Here is a 17,764-nt window from a genome sequence, read left to right as displayed (position 1 = left end):
TTGACTGGGTAGGAGTGTTCTGCTTAATTCAGATACTCTGTCCATCACCACCCCCTTTTCTGAATCGTTTTGTCCACCATAAGCGTGGAAGGATATGCTCAGACATAAGTCCCTTGCTCACTGCACCATCAGGATGCCAGAAACCGGTGCCCGGAAGCTTGTTTCCTTTCCAGTAAAAGAATTGGCTTGGTAGTTTGGTCTGCCCTGTTCCCATGATGCACTGGGGCAGGAACAGACTAATTTGCATGTAGCCAGGTTCTGAGCTGGGATGGTGCAGTGAGCTAAAAAACGGTGATGGATCAAGCCCTGATCTTTGGACTGGGTAGGAGTGGTCTGCTTAATTCAGACACTCTGTTCATCACCACCCCCTTTTCTGAATCATCTTTTGTGGTCAGGCCTCACCCCCTTCTTTATACTTTTATCTGCATTGCATCACCTATCAGTTCCTGTATTTGCAACACATCTCAGAATAAGACTTTTGCTCCACCCACGATCCTAAAATGCATGCCAGTGATGCTCCCAGGTATTCTTTGGCCTTTCACTGAATTGGCTGCCTGGTGCACAGAGACTTGGGGTGCCACCTAGTATTTTCATGCTACAATCAATCAATCCGAGATTTGTAAAGCACAGTTACTCACCCGCGAGGGTCTCAAGGTGGGGTGTGGCTCAGTAGGATGCCGGGTCGTCCAAAGAGACAGGTCTTGAAGTCTTTTCTGAACTGGGGCAGTGTGGGGGTTTGGTGGAGGGGGAGGTCATCCAGGCCTTAGCTGCAAGGCAGAAGGACTTCCCTGCTGTTCTGGCCTTGTAGATGCGTGGGATGGTCGCCAGAGAGGTCTGCTGATCGGAGGGGTCTCTTGGGTGTGTGGAAGGGGAGGTGGGGATTTAGGTATGCTGGTCCGATGTTCTGGAGGGCCTTGTAGGCGTGGGTGAGTAGCTTGAAGGTTGTTCTACTTTGGATGGGGAGCCAGTGGAGCTCGTGGAGGTGTTGGGTGTTATGGTGGCGGCAGGGTATGTCTAGGACTAATCTGGCTGCGGCGTTATGGATGGTCTGGAGTTTGTGAAGTAGTTTCTTGTTGATTCCAGCATAATGCGCATTGCTGTAGTCCAGTTTGCTGCTAATGAGGGCGTGTGTGAATTTTTCTGGATTCAGGATGGATCCATCAGAAAGTATGCAGAGGGGTTGAAGCATGCTGAGGATTGGGTGTTGATCTGGTGGTTCATCGGGAGCGCTGACTAGTATGATGCTGAGGTTTTGTGCATGTTCCGTTGGGTGGGGCAGGGGGTTCAGAGGGCGGGGGCTACCAGGTGCCGTCCCAGGCGAATGGGGTGGGGCCACGGATGAGGATTTCTGTTTTCTCGGAGTTGAGTTTTAGGCAGCTCCTCTTCATCCAGTTGGCGATAGCTTTCATCCTTCTTGGAAGTTGGGCTTGGTGATGTTGGGTTCTTTGTTGAGTGAGTGGATGAGCTGGGTGTCATCGGCATAGGAGACTATGTTGAGCCCATAATTCCAGACAATGGTTGCTAGGGGGGCCGTGTAGATGTTGAAGAGGGTGGGGCTGAGGGAGAATCCCTGGGGTACTCCACATCTGGTCTGTGATGCTTCCGAGAGGTTAGGTGGGAGTCGGAGTGCGAGTGTGCGTGTGACTGTCAAAAGCAGCAGAGGTCCAGGAGGATGAGGGCTGCCATTTGGCCCTGGTCGAGGAGGGAGCGGATGTAGTCTGTGGCGGCGGGTAGGGTGGTCTCGTGGTTGCTGCAGAATCTGGATTGGGAGAGATCTAGGACATTGTTGGCTTAGAGGAGGTTTGCTACCTGGGTGTTGATGGCCTTTTCGATGACTTTGGCTTCGAATGGAGCAGGAGATGGGCCTGAAGTTCTTTAGGTTCATCTGGTCTGCAGAGGTTTTCTTCAGTAGGGGGTGACTTTGGTGTGTTTCCAGTCATCAGGAAATGTGGTGGTTTCAAGGGAACAGTGAATCGTCCGGCGTAGCGCTGGTGCGATGGTCGTGGCAGCTCTGTGGAAGTTGTGGGGTGGGCAGGGGTCTGAGGGTGCGCCAGAATTAATGCTCTTCATGGTCTTTAAGGTGTCTTCTGTCGTGAGCAAGGTCAGCATGAGCAGGGTTTGTTGGGTGGCATCATTGAGGGTGGGAGCTGGGGTGGCGCGGAGGTCTTGGTGGTCAAAGTTGTCATAGATCATCTTAATCTTTAGGTGAAAGAAGGTACGGAGTCGTTGCAGAGGTCTTGGGAGTGTGGTACGTCTTTTTTCGCTGCCGGGTTTGGCAAATTCATTGATGGAGAATAGTTCTTTGCAGTTGCGGGCACTGGTGAGGAGTCGGTCTTGGAGGAATTTCCTTTTTGTGGCTTTGATGAGGTGGTAATGTGCTGTGGATGCTGCTCTGTAGGCTATCACTGCAAGGTTGTTTGTGGATAACTGAATTGAAACAAGTATTGGTGCTCAGCTACTCTTCTACCCTGAGCATGCAAGTTACATTTCTTCCGCCACACATCAGAAAAATTCAATTCACTAACATAAGGGACACCCATTGGTCACTAAAGACTAAGCAGGAAGTGCAAAAATGGGTGGTAAATTATTCTTGTCCATGAAAGATTAAACAGTCTGCTTTGCTACAGACTTAACAGAAAAGCAACATGAAAACTGCTGAGCAAAGAAGGATTTAAGCTGGAGCAAGAAGGTACGACCTGAAAAAAATAGTTTATTTACTAGACAAATATTTGAAATTGCACTTTGTGTAATTTGTTTGCTTTGGCAAATCCTGCACAATTTTTCATGCAGATAAAATAACCTATTCGACCGAGGAAAAAAGCAGGAACCTTACAATGGGCCTTAAATTGTGGCACTTCTTCAAATAATTTGGTCATTGACGTTTTACCAAAAAAAGGGTATTAGCCTGAACTTTGGATTTATCTAGGTTTAGCGTGACCTAAGCAACCTTTTAGTGCTATCGACTTCTAAGCACTGTTTTTGCATTTATTCTTTGAAAATTCATCTCCACTTCTAGTGATCGGATTTGTGTTCAATTAGACCCTGAAAGGTAAGATCCTGAGGAGAAAGTGGGATATTCTCTTACCATTCCCGTTTGCTTGAGCGGTTGTATTAACAACCAGTAAGAGGACCTCCGAGCTGGTGAAAGAAGGGTGGGAGAAAGCTCCCAGGAAGTTACCCTAGGATGTATGAGCTACAAGCTGGCCTTTAGAAGCCAAATGGCTAAGTTATGGTAGCAAGCTTCCAGTATCCTTGAAGCCAGCCAGGAAGTCATGAATGAGTGTTATGACAAGAATTCTACCACTGTGGAATTTCATCCTGGTTAAAAAGTGTTGGTGATGAAGCTGGTAGAGTTCAAGGTCATCCAGGACTGCTGGAGTGGGCCACATGAGTTGATTGAAAGAAAGGATGAGCTCACACACCTGGTGAGTCTTAAAGCCCCTAGGCAACCCCCCCAGGGTGCAGCATGTAAATCGCCTCAAACCACACTTTGAAAGGTCTGCGCTCATCATACTGTTGGTGACTGACGGAAAAGAGGATAGTGATCCTGCCCCTCCTGACCTCTTGGATTCTAAGGAGAAGGGATATGGAAGCATTGTTGCCCCCCTGACTGAGCTGGCTTCTAAAAAGCAGCCCAAAAATGTGATTTGGACAGGAATGCCAAACTGCATTTGACTCCCTGAAACGAGCCATGAGCACAGCTTCTATGTAGGGGTGAGTGGAGCTCATGGAGTTCAACACTGCAGAATTCCGCATAATTAGCTAAAAACTCTGTGATATTTAAGCATGGGCGAATTTTGCGGATCTCGCGTTCGCGAATTTTGCGGATTTGCGAACTCGCAATCCGCAAAATCCGTGAATTCCCGCGAATTTGCGGATTTTTTTTTTGTGTTCGCCCGTGTTTCTGCCAGTTCGCGAGGGTTTTTACAATTTCGCAATTTGCGAACTTACCTGTCGGGTCGCAAGTTTTGCGAACTTGTTGTTTCTACGTGTCCAGCCTGTTTGGGACACTCTTCTTCATCACTGCCACTCTCTGTCACCACTGCCACTCTCTGACTACTCATGCCACCCTCTGGCCCACCCATGCCACCCTCTGTTTCATCACCACACCCTCTGGTTGTCCAGTGTACATTATTTTCGGCAAAGCAAAGCACACCTTCCCTGCCTCAAGTGACCTGAATTAATTTGGGGCTGATTAATGTGTCACAGAATATTTTTTTAGCTGGCACCTGCTTCCTTAGTGCGCCCTGATTAGTGATCTTTTGCACTTGCTAAGTGCTTTCATTGTTGCAAAATTAGTTACAACACCTGCCCTGCCCCAACTGACAATAATGAATTAGGGGCTGATTAATGGATTTTAACTTCCAGCCTGGCTCCTGCTTGTCTCCCTTAGCTGTAATTCAGGACCTTTGTGGCATATGTGTAACTATTCTGAGGTTCAGAGCAGGGTCACATAATAGTTGCAACTGGCAACTGAACTCTGGAGGGGCCCCTCAGGAAGCACTACAGGAAATGGCTACTAATGATGAGCCTGAACTTTTGAACCTGGCAAGTAGTTTCAGTTTTGCTAAGATCGTATTTCTGCAATTTAGCACTTATTCGCGGGGCGCGAAGTTGTACTGGGAAGCCGCGAACTCACGCGAACAGTGCGAGCAGTGCGAGCAAAATCCGCTGCTCGCGGATTTGGCGGGAGATTCGCGAATCTCGCGGATTGCGGATTTCCCGAAAATCCGCAAAATCCGCGAGCGGAACGGATTTTCCGCCCATACCTAGTGATATTACACAGTTCCACCTACCTGCGAAATTGCGGCAATATACCTTTAAGGGGCCCGGAGAGTTCAGTTCTTCCAAAGGCTGTGCATCACAGTGGGCACCATCCAGCCAACATTAGACAGCGTTATGTTACATCCTGTGCACGTTTAAATAATGGCAGCATTGCTGTGTTTGCCAAAGCTAGTCGAGCGAAGTATCAGACCCCCGGACCTCCTTTTGGTGTGAGGTTAGTCTTTATTTGAACATTCAATAGGTATGCAGAAGTGCTTTGCACCTTTTATTTCTTTATTTAGCATTTTTTTTGTCTTGCTGCATGTGGTTCGAAGTACTTTTAGTAGGTGGCTAAATATATATATATTTTCCTATAGGCAGGGGTACTGTTCACCTTAGGGCACCTGGGTCTTAGAATACCAGCATGAATGATACTATTTGGTTGTGACAGTACTCGAACAGTTAGTTACGGGGAGGCAGCTCCCCTGAGTTTATCATAGTTGCAGAGTCTTTTCAAAGATCCCTCCCTCAGAGTAGACTCATTACCCTATGACAGTGCTCCCTTTAAATGAACCATAACCCTGAGTGATTTCGCCCAAATCCAGGACTTATTAATTATACAGAGAGCGTGTTTGGATTTGAGTATTTAACCAATTATCGGATTTTGTGCATCATCTAACTAGGAACTTAGGAGTCCTTTTTGAGGTAGGATACCCATCGGTTTCCTTAAGACTTCTTCTGGAAGCGTGCCATCGAGATCCAGTTAGACTATTTAGAATTTTTTTTTTTTTTTGCTCGTTTCTTCATAGAATCTGGACGACTACTTTGGTATGTGCTCGATTTTATCTAGCGAGCCATTTTCCCCTATACTCAGACACTACTTTATGATCGGAGACACGAGTATTATGAATTACCTACTATTACCTTTTCACCTGACCATGATGCTATTATCGTGAACTTTTTTAGCTCTCACAAGGTGGTACTTTTTTTTTTCAATTCTGTGATTGGTCGGCGATCTTTATGAGTGATTATGTTTGAACACTAGAGGTAGATTTATTGGGATTTCTACTTCCTTTTTCTTTTTTTTGTGTATACTCACACCCTGCATGTATTTGATACAGCACTCGCGTTGGTTCTTATACTCTTTGTAAATTAATCAATAACAATCCCACCTTTGAAACATGACATTTTGGTAACGGAATCTATTGACCGAGCCAGTGTCTGCGATGTTTATATTCATTCCATGCTGTTTAGGATCAGATTTTGGGTTCTTCAGCCTGGTCCCCCGTTCTCCACTCCATCTCAAGTCCTGGAATACCACATCTGAGCACTCTGAAGACGGTGTCAACACTATTGCAGCCCTCACCGAAATGGATGTCGGCGCAGGTACAGGAGTATTGGCACCAGAAGATTGGATTGAGGTGCATATGTCAATGTATAATGGTGAACAATTTATTTGCACAGATGGATGTATGATTTACATCTAAGAATTAGAAGATGTTGGCGTCCATTTATCACACTTAAACATCTTACGTGGCAACAGCTTTATTTTTGTTCTGTTACACTGTTCCTACTCCTATCATTTTGACTGTGGACATCTAAGGAGATTATATATATATATATAAACAAATCTTCAAACAGCACACTCCTGCCAGAAATGAAGACACGGACCACGAAGGCTGCAGTAAGGGAGATTTTAATCCAAACCTCTCAGGTTACGCGTTTCGAGCAACTTGTGCTCTTGGTCACACACCAATAATATATATATATATATATATATATATATTAGTATGTCATCGGAATATGGATGTGCATGGTATGTATGATATGTGTGCATTTATGGATGATGAGATTGAATGATTGATGGGGGGAAAGGAATTTAATAATATTAAGATAATGGTTTCTATGATTGAAGGTTTTTTTGATTTTTGAGGCTCGGCGATATTGGGGAGTTGTCCCCTTACCATAGCGAGATAGTCCGTATTTATTTATCAAAGGCAGGTTATCTTTTTGTTGTTTCTTTTTGTTTTTGATACCATCCAGAAGCACAGAAGATGGCAGCCAGTGGGTAGCCAGTGCCCGAAGTGGGGCAGCCACCTCCGTTGGATCACGAGGCTCAAGGACATTAATGGAGTGCCACTGCAATCTAAGGCAGAGATATAGTATGACGAAATCATGGGGGGAATCCACAAGGATAGCATAATAAAAAAAACAAAGCCTAACACACTGCACAGTTGCTCAGCCATAGAACTGCCACTCCTTTGCAGAGCACAGTACTGCAATAAAGATGACTTGTTGGTAAAATTATCAAATGTTCAAGAAGAGGATACAATGTGCCTAAAAACAATCAGGCAGCTCTCGAGAAAAGTACGGTGTTGGTAGAACTGCACTGAAACTTCACACAAAACGAAATTTAGTGAAAAGAACAAAGATCGCACAAAATCAAGGACACTTACCATGCCGCTGCCACAGTGTCTCTACAAGGGGTGGGCGGTAGCACTGGTAAAGTCTGCCACCTGGTAGAGCCGAGATTGTTTGCCGAACTGACTTGGCAAAACTCTGAACTCAGCCAGCGGAGTTCACCACCGGCCCCTACTCCTCGCCCCCGATTTCTCCTAGGAGTTTATCATTTAGACAGATTCCCCAGAACATGCTATAGGAGCAGTACTATCCCAACTTAATAAGAAGGGCCTAGACCAAACCGTAGCCTTTCACTCCAGGAGGTTACTCCCAGGAAACAGAAGTGCAGTGCTATTGATAGAGAACCTTTTGCTGTGGTCTGGGAACTGAAAATGTTGGGGCCATACCTGCTGGGCACTCAAATCCTGATCGAGACAGACCACAGGTCCCTCAGGTGGCTAATGCAAATGAGGTGTCCTACAGGGTATGGACTTCAGGGTGGACACAGACCAGGAGTAGGCAGCGCCAATGCGGACAGTGTGTCCAGGTTTTTCCACCTTAGTGATGAGAACTTCCTAGAGGCTAGGTAGAGCTCTCCATCTTTAGCTAGACCAGTCATCCTTAGGGTGGCCTTTCCACCAACTTTTTGTTATGCTTTTGTCTCCCATTTTTGCAGATATCTTGTTGGCCTTAGGACTGTGAGCACTTTATCACTGCTAACCAGGGGTGATTCCTCCGTTATGGCAGAGTAGTGTCACCCCACTAGGTGGCAGCAAAGTTAAACATATGAAAAATTAAATGATAATACATTTTATTTTAGTTTTTTTTCTTCTTACCTGCAGGCGAGCAGAGTCATAGGGTGCAGGCGAGCCGTATCACAGGGTGGAGGAATGCACTATGTGCAACAGTGGGGAAGAGGGGCACTGCTATGTGAGCATAACTGTTTGACCTGCCATCTTAGGCAGGCCAAACAGTCATGCTCTCTTAGCATTTCTCCATGCAGCTGTGTAGTACAGCCGGGTGGAGAAAAGCCACAGACTCCCAGGCACTGAGCGACAAAGAAGGCCGCTCAGACCAATCTATTCCCAGCAATGTGCACCAGCTCGTGACCGGACCGGGAGAGGAGGAATGTGGCAACCGCAGAGTCAGGTAAGTAAAGTTTTTTTTTTTTTTTAAATATTTTTATTAACACTGCAATATAACAGCAATCACAGTAATTATTACGTGGTATCCTCATCGCATTGCAAGCCGTATGTATATAGTTCTGTACAGTATATAGGACATTGCAGTGTTTATTTTACATAACTCCCATGTAACGCAAGATCGCCCCCCTCCCTCAACTTCCCTATCACTTTTCAAGTTGACCACATATGATACGTTGTACCTCGTTCGCTTTGTTCGATACTGTGACATTCAGGAGCCTGCGCAGTGTGCACCAGCTCATGACCAGATCGGGAGAGGAGAAATGTGGCAACCGCAGAGTCAGGTAGGTAAAGTTTAATATTTATTTGTTTGTGCTTATTTTGAATTTCACCCTTTCTCCCTTTCCCTCTCCCTCTACTCACTGCTTCAGATCTCGAGCAGCTGCCCCTGCTGCTAACCAGTACTATCGTGCATGTGCTTCTCCCCTAAATAGGATGACATTGGTGTATACCTGATTGGCATATTTGTTGTGCTGGTAGGACCCTTGTAAAAAGGTTTTACCATATACCCAGGGCCTGTACTTCTAATGCTAGTAGTGGGCCTGCAGCACTCATTGTGCAACTCTCAAGTAGCCTTTCAAATCTGTCTCAGGCCTGCCACTGCAGTGCCTGTGTGGGCAGTTTATTGACACTGAATTTGCATTTAAAACTACTTGCCACGCCCTAAACTCCCTTCTTATTACATATAAGTCACCTGTAATGTAGGCCTTAAGTAACTAAGGGCAGGGTACTATGCAAGTAAAAGGTAGGGCATGTACCTTTATGTTTTTAACTACTGTGAGGCCTACCCCTCTAATAGTGCAGTATCGGAAATGCCTTAATTTACTTTTAAGTTTTAATTCCTGATCAGAGAGGAGTATCTTTGGAATGGTAAAGATAAATCATCCTTACTGGTGTGGGTGGATTTAACATTGCTGTTTTAAAAATGCCACTTTTAGAAAGGTGAAGCTAAGAAAAGGGGTTACATCCTATATTGGTGGCCAGGTGGGGCGTGAATCAAGCTTTATAAAAAATAGTGCATTTTTCTTTTGCTCCTATTTATTTATTTAAGCAGACTAGGGGCCAATATTTATAATCCTTGGTCCTGGCTACATCATTTGGCCATGATTTACACATTTGTTCAGGAAACATTTCTACAATTGTATAAGTCTGAAAACATGTGGTGATACACTTTCAAATCAATATTGCTCTGTGCTGATTTTCACATGGTTAAAACATAAGACATAAACAGTACATTTTGTCAAATAAAACAATCGCGCTTAAGTTCGCTACCTGTGTACTTCAAAACAATTATACTTAAATTCAGTGCCTGTGTGAATTGTAGAAATGTTCCCTTAAAAAATGTATACATCATGGCAAAATAATGTAGCCAGGATCAAGGATTATAAATATTGGCTGTAGCCTGCTGAAATAAATATCAGCAGAAGAAAAATGGTTGCGGGGTTCTATTTTTTGTAAAACTTTTAGAAAGGTGACATTTATCTGTACTTACTGCTCTTTGTGCCGGACAACCTGTCTAAAATACACATCTGTGTTGGATGACATCTACACTTTGTGCATTCCCTCTAGACAGCCATAAACACAGGAAGGTGAGGCTCATCGGCATTGAGCACTCATCTGCATTGATATGCATCCGGATAGGTCTTCCTGGGCAGGGAAGTAATGGGAGGAGCCGATACATGCACTTCAATAGTTAGTGTCCGGTCCTTGCACAAAGCACTAATTTACCCCCCAGAGTTAGCCTGGCAGACAGGACTGGTTTGAAAGGGGTCCTTGTGCACTTCAGATAGTTTTTTTGAAGTCACCTCCTACATCAAAGGCACTTTGGGGTATAATTATTGGGTCTCTGACCTCCTAAAATCAGACACTTCTGGACCTTGAACTAAACCTCTGTCAGAAGGACTCTTCTACTGCTTAAAGTATTCAACTGTACTTCCTTTCTGGAAGGTCTGCTTTTCTGCTTGCTGCTCCCTGACTCCACTGAAGAGTTGGATTCTTCCATCCCTCCAAGTGATCTCCAGGGGCTTGCTGGCTTGCCACCTGTTTGCTGCGGTCTCAGGGACATAAAAGACTTCCTGCAATTCTGCTGGTGTTGCTGGACTCTGCCTTCTGTGAGTCCTACCCTTGCCTGAGGTGCCCTATCCAAGTTCTGGGTCTCAGAAGTGGATTCTTGCAGCGTTCACCACATCGACGCAGCAGTGACTTTGCGCTGATCGAAACACACGCATTGCCTTCAAAGCTCAAGTACAGGCCGCTTGATGACTGATTCTACAGTCAGCGTGGCTGAACATAGATGAAGAGCGCTGCTTGACATGGACCCAACGCCTGCATGGCACATTGGTGACACGAAGCTGCCATCGACGGCGGTGATGCTTGCATCCATCCTCTGATCCATGATGACGCAGGGCCTTCTCAACTCCTTGCCTCGAGTCTTTGATGTCAACACTTTGCTCCATTCAAGGTACTTTGCTAGCGGGACCTGTCAGAGTCCTGCAGCCAGCCTGTCCTTGATGGCGGTCAGCCTTAACTTTGAATTTACCCCCATTCTAGCACGATCTCAAGTGACCTTTTAGCTCTATCTAAGCACAGTTTCTGTATTTATTCTTTAAAAATTCATATATCTACTTCTACAGATTGGATTTTTGTCATTTTGGTCTCGTTTTGCTCAGATATTCTGTTTTTCTAAATCTGTGTTGTCTTTTTTTGGTGTATTCATTGTATTACTGCATGTGTTGCACAAATACCTTTACACATTGTCTCTGAAGATAAGCCAGACTGCTCTGAGCCCAGCTACCACAGGGTGAGCACAGGTTATCGGATTGTGTATTTAGCTTACCCTGAATAGAGTGGGGGTTCCTGCCTGTCCTAGATGCATACCTCACCCAACCAGGAATCCCATTTCCTAACAAGACTTTTCTGCTTGCTGCTTACAGAGGGCTAATAATGTTTGTTGTCCTTTCTGTATATAGAACTAATGTTTACGGTTATTAATTGGATTGCTTGTCTCATGTGCTATGGCTATTTAATTTCTATAAAGGTAGTAAGCATTTAGCATTATGATTTTGCTCTTATGCTAATTCCCTGGTCTACAATTACTTTTGCTGTCTGTAATTATACAAAACTGACAACTGGAAATGTCTTGTTGTGCATGTTCTCAATGGTCCGGATTAAGCGTTAAAATTCAGGCTTCTCCCTATCCTTTCCATCGACCTTCATTAATTAGTTAGTGGAGCGGTCACACATATTATCCCTACCCTCAAACCACTTGTACATTTAACAGATTGCTGTAACCTTCACGCAGTTCAATCAAAGTTCGTACACACTAATTTCTAGACCCGCTGAAAGTTTAGAATGATTTGGATTTTGACAAAAAGCATTCCAGAGTTTTTCGTCCACAGCAATACATTAGTGAAATTGTTTGCAAAGAGAAAATAAGACATATGAACAATTCTAAGTCCCAGGGTTACATCCTTTAACCATCACGATACAGTCCTCATATGCATTACAGCAGATATTAAAGCATTAAAGACACAGTAAACACTGAAGCTAGAACTCTGAACCTACCTTTGCGAATGAACTTAAACCTGGCTTTGAATCCTTTGTAGTTGCTCTCCTGGTCACTTGCAAAATGAATGCTCATAGTGTTTCCACGACTAGTCACACTCGAAGGAAGTGTGCAACCACAAAACGTTGCTGCAGTCCAGGAAATAAAGTGAAAAGCAAAGGATTGGCAAACTATCCTATGGTAAATACACATTAGAGAATACAAGAAAAAACTACTCTACGAAAAATGTACATGTTTAAACTGACATGGGCTCATCACATTTGCAAGAGCTCAACTTAATTATTGAGGACCCAAAGATAACAATGTTTGTTTTGTCACTTGTTTACCAGGACTATTTTACGCATACATTATTCTCAATGTATCTGATATCACCACCTGGGACACAAATGCCTCTTGAAAAACTCACGTGACAGTAAATCGTAACCCTCCAGATGTGCCTAAAGTGGAGATGAAACATCTTGTGTGTTCTGTTAAGGGAGAGATAACTTTCCTTGATGAGGCTAATAAAAAAGTTCTATCCCTTGCATCAACTGCTTCCAGCTCTATGAAGCGTGATGGAAGTATACTCAGATACTGCACACCTTCCATAGCTATTGGAGCACTTGGTGGTGGGTGTAACAAGAAGTCCAGACAGAGCATCTGATGAAGGAAAATATCCTCTGTGCATCTTCCAGAGGGCACCTAGAATACCATGCTTGGGCCCACTCGCCATGGTGTTCAAAACAGAGACTATGCTATCTGCCCTCCCAATCTACCCAGGTTCAACATGTGACTATCATTCCTATGGCTACTTGTAGTTTGTTGGTAAGTACGTTTAGTGCTGCCACCTCCAAAATACATCTCCCCAGTACAGTAAACACCTGTGTTTAAATTAGGGGAGGAGCAGAGATATGCAACCCATGCATATTTTACAGCACTGCCAATCCCATGCCACCTCTATCAACTACGAATTGGTGCTAAAATCAATATCTAACCCTCTGACGTCAATTGCAAGAGAAAGCCAGAACGATTTCAAAGTATGAGAGTGTGGTAAGTGCATGTTGTGAGCCCCTGAAAAGAATCCTGAAGTAAAGTGTTACACCATGATCATCTTGACTACTTCACACTGTTTTAGGAGAATATGTCAGCCTAGGAAAGAATTTGGATTTATGAGAGATGCCTCCAATAATCTATTTATTCTTTTAAAGCATGTACATTAGTTTTCGTACTGCATTTATGTATTACAAACTTTTTTTTTTAAAACAATTGGTGCACCTTGTGTTGTCATTGAGTAAATGGTTTAAAATACACATTAGGTGTTTAAGGTAACTGCTTCACAAAGCGAATATTCGTCGCAATCATTGAGTGCGTTTCATAGTTAGATAGGTTCAGTCTGTTTTTTAGGTCAGGGCTTGAGGTAGCTTTTAGCTTGTTTGCCAATTTGAGGTTTTCAGAAAAAGTCGAATAAAATATACTTGCATACACAGAGGGGCTTTCTTTCAATCAGTGCTCTTCGCCATTGGTCTGCTGAACTGCCATTCACGTTTTGCCTCCTCCCACATACGGAATGGGGCCCTCGTTAGCCATTGATCATCTCACAATTGCCTTACCGCACGTACAAATTTGCCTGCAAAGTAGTGCATGTCCGTGGCAGGGCTCGTGAGCCAATGTCTCATTTTATTTGGTTTTTTTTTCTATTTTTGTCTGTGCCAATTATTTTCTTTTTGTGCGAGGTCCCATAGGTCACCTCACGTGGTGCACTTCACATAATTTTCCCACGACACCTTGCTAGCGCGTGGCAGCGGTCTCTTCACCTAGAGAGTACTTTTGTGGCCACTGTAGGAGGGTGGATACCTGACTATAGTTGCCCCCAACTTTTTGCCTGGTGTTTTGCTGGTTTTCCGACTTAGTTGACCTGGGACCCTGCTATTCAGGGCCCCAGGCCTACTGCTCTCTCTGTAAAATGGATTCCATGTACCTTAGGTACATATCTAATTGGATACTGAGTCACCTTATAAGTCCCAGTACAGTGTACCTTAGGTACCCAGGGCATAGGTGTACCCAGAGCCTACCAGGGGCTGCAGCATGTATTATGCCACCCCTGGCTGGCCATCTAAATCTGACACAACTGGCTGCACGACAGCTGGGGCAAGGTGGTGTAATCACCCTTTGCTTTTGATAGAGTATACCTATATCTAACCCTAAAATGGACACATGTATTCCTATCAGTCACTCCTATGGCAGGCCTTGACAATCCTGAAGGCAGAGTGCTTGGAATTATGTGAGATGGTGCTCTGGCATGAGCTGAGCCCGTCTGCAGCTTGCGGAACCAAGTCCTAATAGCTGTTCTATGATAACGCGTACCATATACTCTTAAGTGCCTTATAATCCTCGCGGTTATTTGCCAACTTTGGTATCGCTTTATCAAAACATGTCGAGTAAGGTGTCATACGAATTGGAATACTAACCTCTCGCCAATTCTGGCGACGGGGTTAGCATTCCACCCTTCTAGAGGGACACGACATGTATGTAACAGTGAACCCCGGTTAAAGTTAACTCAAGCCTCAGCATCACAAAATGGATGCTGCCACCACAGACACAAGTCTGACCTCCTGCTGCTGGGAGTCCTTCCAGCGAGGAGAGCTTGGACAAAGGGTTTCCAGTCGGGGGCAGTGCTAGCACCATCCCAGACAGGGTTTTGTGTATCCTAGGTAGGCAGGGCTGAAAAGGAAGGTGACTGCAAGTGGCACCCCGGTGCTCACTGTGCATATGCCGGCTTGAACCAGTTCCAGGGGCACACCAGCCCCTGAGCTGGGGAAAGTCCGGTCAGGGGAGAGGGGTGTAACCACCCCCTTTCCTGATCCCACCCATGGGCAGGACCTAGTCGCGTACCAGCCCCTTTCTTTAGAATAAAGGTAGGAGCGGGGACCCTTCCAAATTAGATCATCTTTGAATCCTGAAACTACTTTCTACGAAAGGAACTCAAGACTTCTTCTCAAGATTTCTTCTCAAGATTTCTCCCTTGTGACTAAGGAGTAGTCACCCTGTATCAGCGGGCACCAACTAAGTAACCTGCGGTTTGCTGCACGTCCTTCCTCCGGAACCAGACCAACCAGCACAACGAGACCCGGCTTCCCTGGCACCTCTGACCTCTACCTGCATCATCAGCCCAGCTGAGATTCGTAGGTGTGACGAGACCTCGAGGGACCGGCCATCTTCAGAACTGCACTACACTTATCCAGCACGACCGCCGAGGGATCCTCGAGTGAGTGCTTTGGGGTTTGGGAAGCCCTAACCCTGAGCAGCTCCAGCACCGAAGTCCAGCCCCCCAGCATCCACGAGATCTGCGTGGGGCCCTTCTGCTCTTCGCTGCTCACCGCGTTGTCCGGCCACTTGCCTGCTGGCTTGTAGCCCTCTTGACGACGAACTACAACACTTCAATCGCTGGTCTGGTTGCTCCAGACTGGCCCTTGCTTCCCTCCAACAGAGGAGCACCCCGGACCCTCCTGGTCCACTCCAGACGCCATTTTGAGTCCACCGCGTGGGCTTGCATTTGCCAAGAGTTGTTGCCCCAATCCTGGGTCCAGCATCACCGACAGCAGACACCTTTGTGGGACAGCTCGCACCTCCATCCTGGTCGCCGACAACGCCTCCTGGTCCGAGAGACTGCAGAGCACAGCGTCGCCCACTCACCTGGTCGAGGTGACTTCATCCGGTGCCATCCTGGTGCCCACCTAATCACTGGCTAGTGATTCAGAACTTGGTCCCCTCTGCTTACAGGTACTCTTCTTCAGCTGATCCAGTCCTTGGATCAGCCCGGAACATCTTCACTGGTCGCCTGCCAGCAACTTCCACTTCAGGCTCCTGGTTCGTCAACGAAGAAACCCGACGACACTTGAACCCTATGCAGCCGCAGCCCCTGGGCTAGGTAAACCGAGTACCACGGTGCTCCAGAGTAGAACAACTCTCTAAGTGTCTAGATCCACTTTCGTTTTTGACCTACCTAGTCGGGTTCGCCCGAGAACACTAACTTTGTAATTTCTAGCAACCATAGACTTTGTCCCGCATTACGCGTGAGAGTTTCCACTCTGCACACGACGTCCCTATGCCTCCTGCTTCTAATCTAAGGGTTCAGCATTGTAGGTCCAGCGTTTCTAAAGTCTATGAGAGTAGTACTTACCTGCTAGTAATTTCGCATTCCACTTCCAGAGTATATGGTTTTTCGTGCCCCTCGGGCATTTGTGTAAATTGTGCGACTTTCAGTATTTCTTTAAGAGCTTTGTATTGTGCTTAGCACCCTGTCCTCATAAAGAGTCCAGGGCTGTTGTGTTATGATAAATATCCTTTTATTTTCATAACTTGTGTGGTGTCCTTTCACTTGGTGTTCAAGGGGTATATGTGATGGTATAACAGCTGGCTTAACACGACCTCTAGAGTTTAGCCTAAAGACTGCTCTTGTCCATGCTACTAGGATAGCTGGTCTAAAAGGTTGACTTACAACCAATCATCAATAAGGGTCATTTGGACTGATACATAGTCATCACTAGAATAGTGAGCACTGCATATCAGGCCAATTTCCCACAGCCACCTTCACACAGCTAGAAGCCATAGTGCAGTAGAAATCTTGCCTTATGAACTTTCAGCTAGCTGGTCGATGCACGGCCAAATCCTTGCAGAGATACTTCATTTAATGAGTCTTTTTACTTATTTGCAAGAACGCTTTTATGTTGAAATCTCACTCTTTGGGAGAACTTTGTTTCTACAAGACTTTTCCAAAAGAAGAGCAAAGTCTTTTTTTTCTTTGGACCCTGTAAGTGCAGACACGGAGCCTGCAAAAGATCTTTTGCAATCGATACATTGTCTACTAAAGAGCAGGCGACAACTATCCCTCCAGACGTGATCCCCACAATCAGGCAGTAGCAATGATGCAGGGGTCATTCCTTTCCTTTAAAATGTTCGCTTCTTGTGGAGTGTTTGAACACCAGGACAGTCCCCTTTCATGGATGTGCTGCTTTATGTTACATAAAAATCACTTTTGTGAAAGCCTGTTTCTCGATGGGCTCTGTTCGCTAAATGTACTGTCTCCTCTAATGTGCAGGTTGCAGGTCTTAAGGTTGTGTCGGTGTGCTCCTTCGCAGCTCCTTTCCTCGAGCTTTGCTGATACTTTTGTTTCAATTCTCAAGGTGCTTTGTCTTTTTAATCCAAACTCTGTCTTCCACGCCATTGAACAGGGTTCTTCTTGATTTGGTTTTACCGTCTTCTAAGGCTTACAGTGAGTGATCAAGGATTGTTGGGAGTACCTCGGACACAAGCTTGGCTTGACCTTTTTTACATCGTGGTGATTTGCAAATTCAAAAGTTTGTATGTATGCACACAGGCATACTGTGTGCTGAAATGTCCAATACATTTGTCTCTCATCGTCGGATGCACAGCTGAAAGGCTTTTTCATCATAAAATGATGCTGCTGTTCAGACACTTCGGATTTATATAGTGCTGCTAATAACCCAATAGGGTTTCTAGGTGCTTGCAGGTCTCGGGAGGCTTAGCCGAACAGCTAGGTCTTGAGGGCCCTTTGGAATTCCGGAAGTGAGGTGACAGTCTGCGTGAGGGAGGCTGTTCCAGGTCTTTGCTGCAATAGAGAAGTAGAAGCGTCCTCCAATTCTGCTTTGGTAGATGCAAGGAGTGTGGGCAAGTGATCGGGAGACGGAGCGTAATTTTCGAGATGGGTGGCAGTTCAGGCAGCGGTTAATGTAAGCATGTCCTTGATTCAGTAGAGTCTTGTGTGTGTGGGTCAACAGCTTGAATTGGAATCTCTTCTGTACAGGGAGCAAGTTGAGTTTCCTGAGGTGGTGTG

At 45.4% G+C, this 17,764-nt stretch overlaps 1 protein-coding gene across 1 annotated transcript in view; it reads right to left on the bottom strand.

The window, feature by feature from the left end:
* Nucleotides 1-17,764, bottom strand: part of OVCH1 (ovochymase 1) — an 852,055-nt gene that overhangs the window by 507,296 nt on the left and 326,995 nt on the right. The window contains exon 14 of the mRNA XM_086952799.1: nt 11,931-12,059. Coding sequence (XP_086808925.1) covers nt 11,931-12,059 — 129 coding nt within the window. The remainder of the gene's footprint in view (nt 1-11,930; nt 12,060-17,764) is intronic.

This window comes from Lissotriton vulgaris, chromosome 1_2 (genome assembly GCF_964263255.1).
Source record: "Lissotriton vulgaris chromosome 1_2, aLisVul1.2, whole genome shotgun sequence".
Lineage (NCBI taxonomy): Eukaryota > Metazoa > Chordata > Amphibia > Caudata > Salamandridae > Lissotriton > Lissotriton vulgaris.
This window is presented reverse-complemented; position numbering and strand designations above follow the sequence as displayed.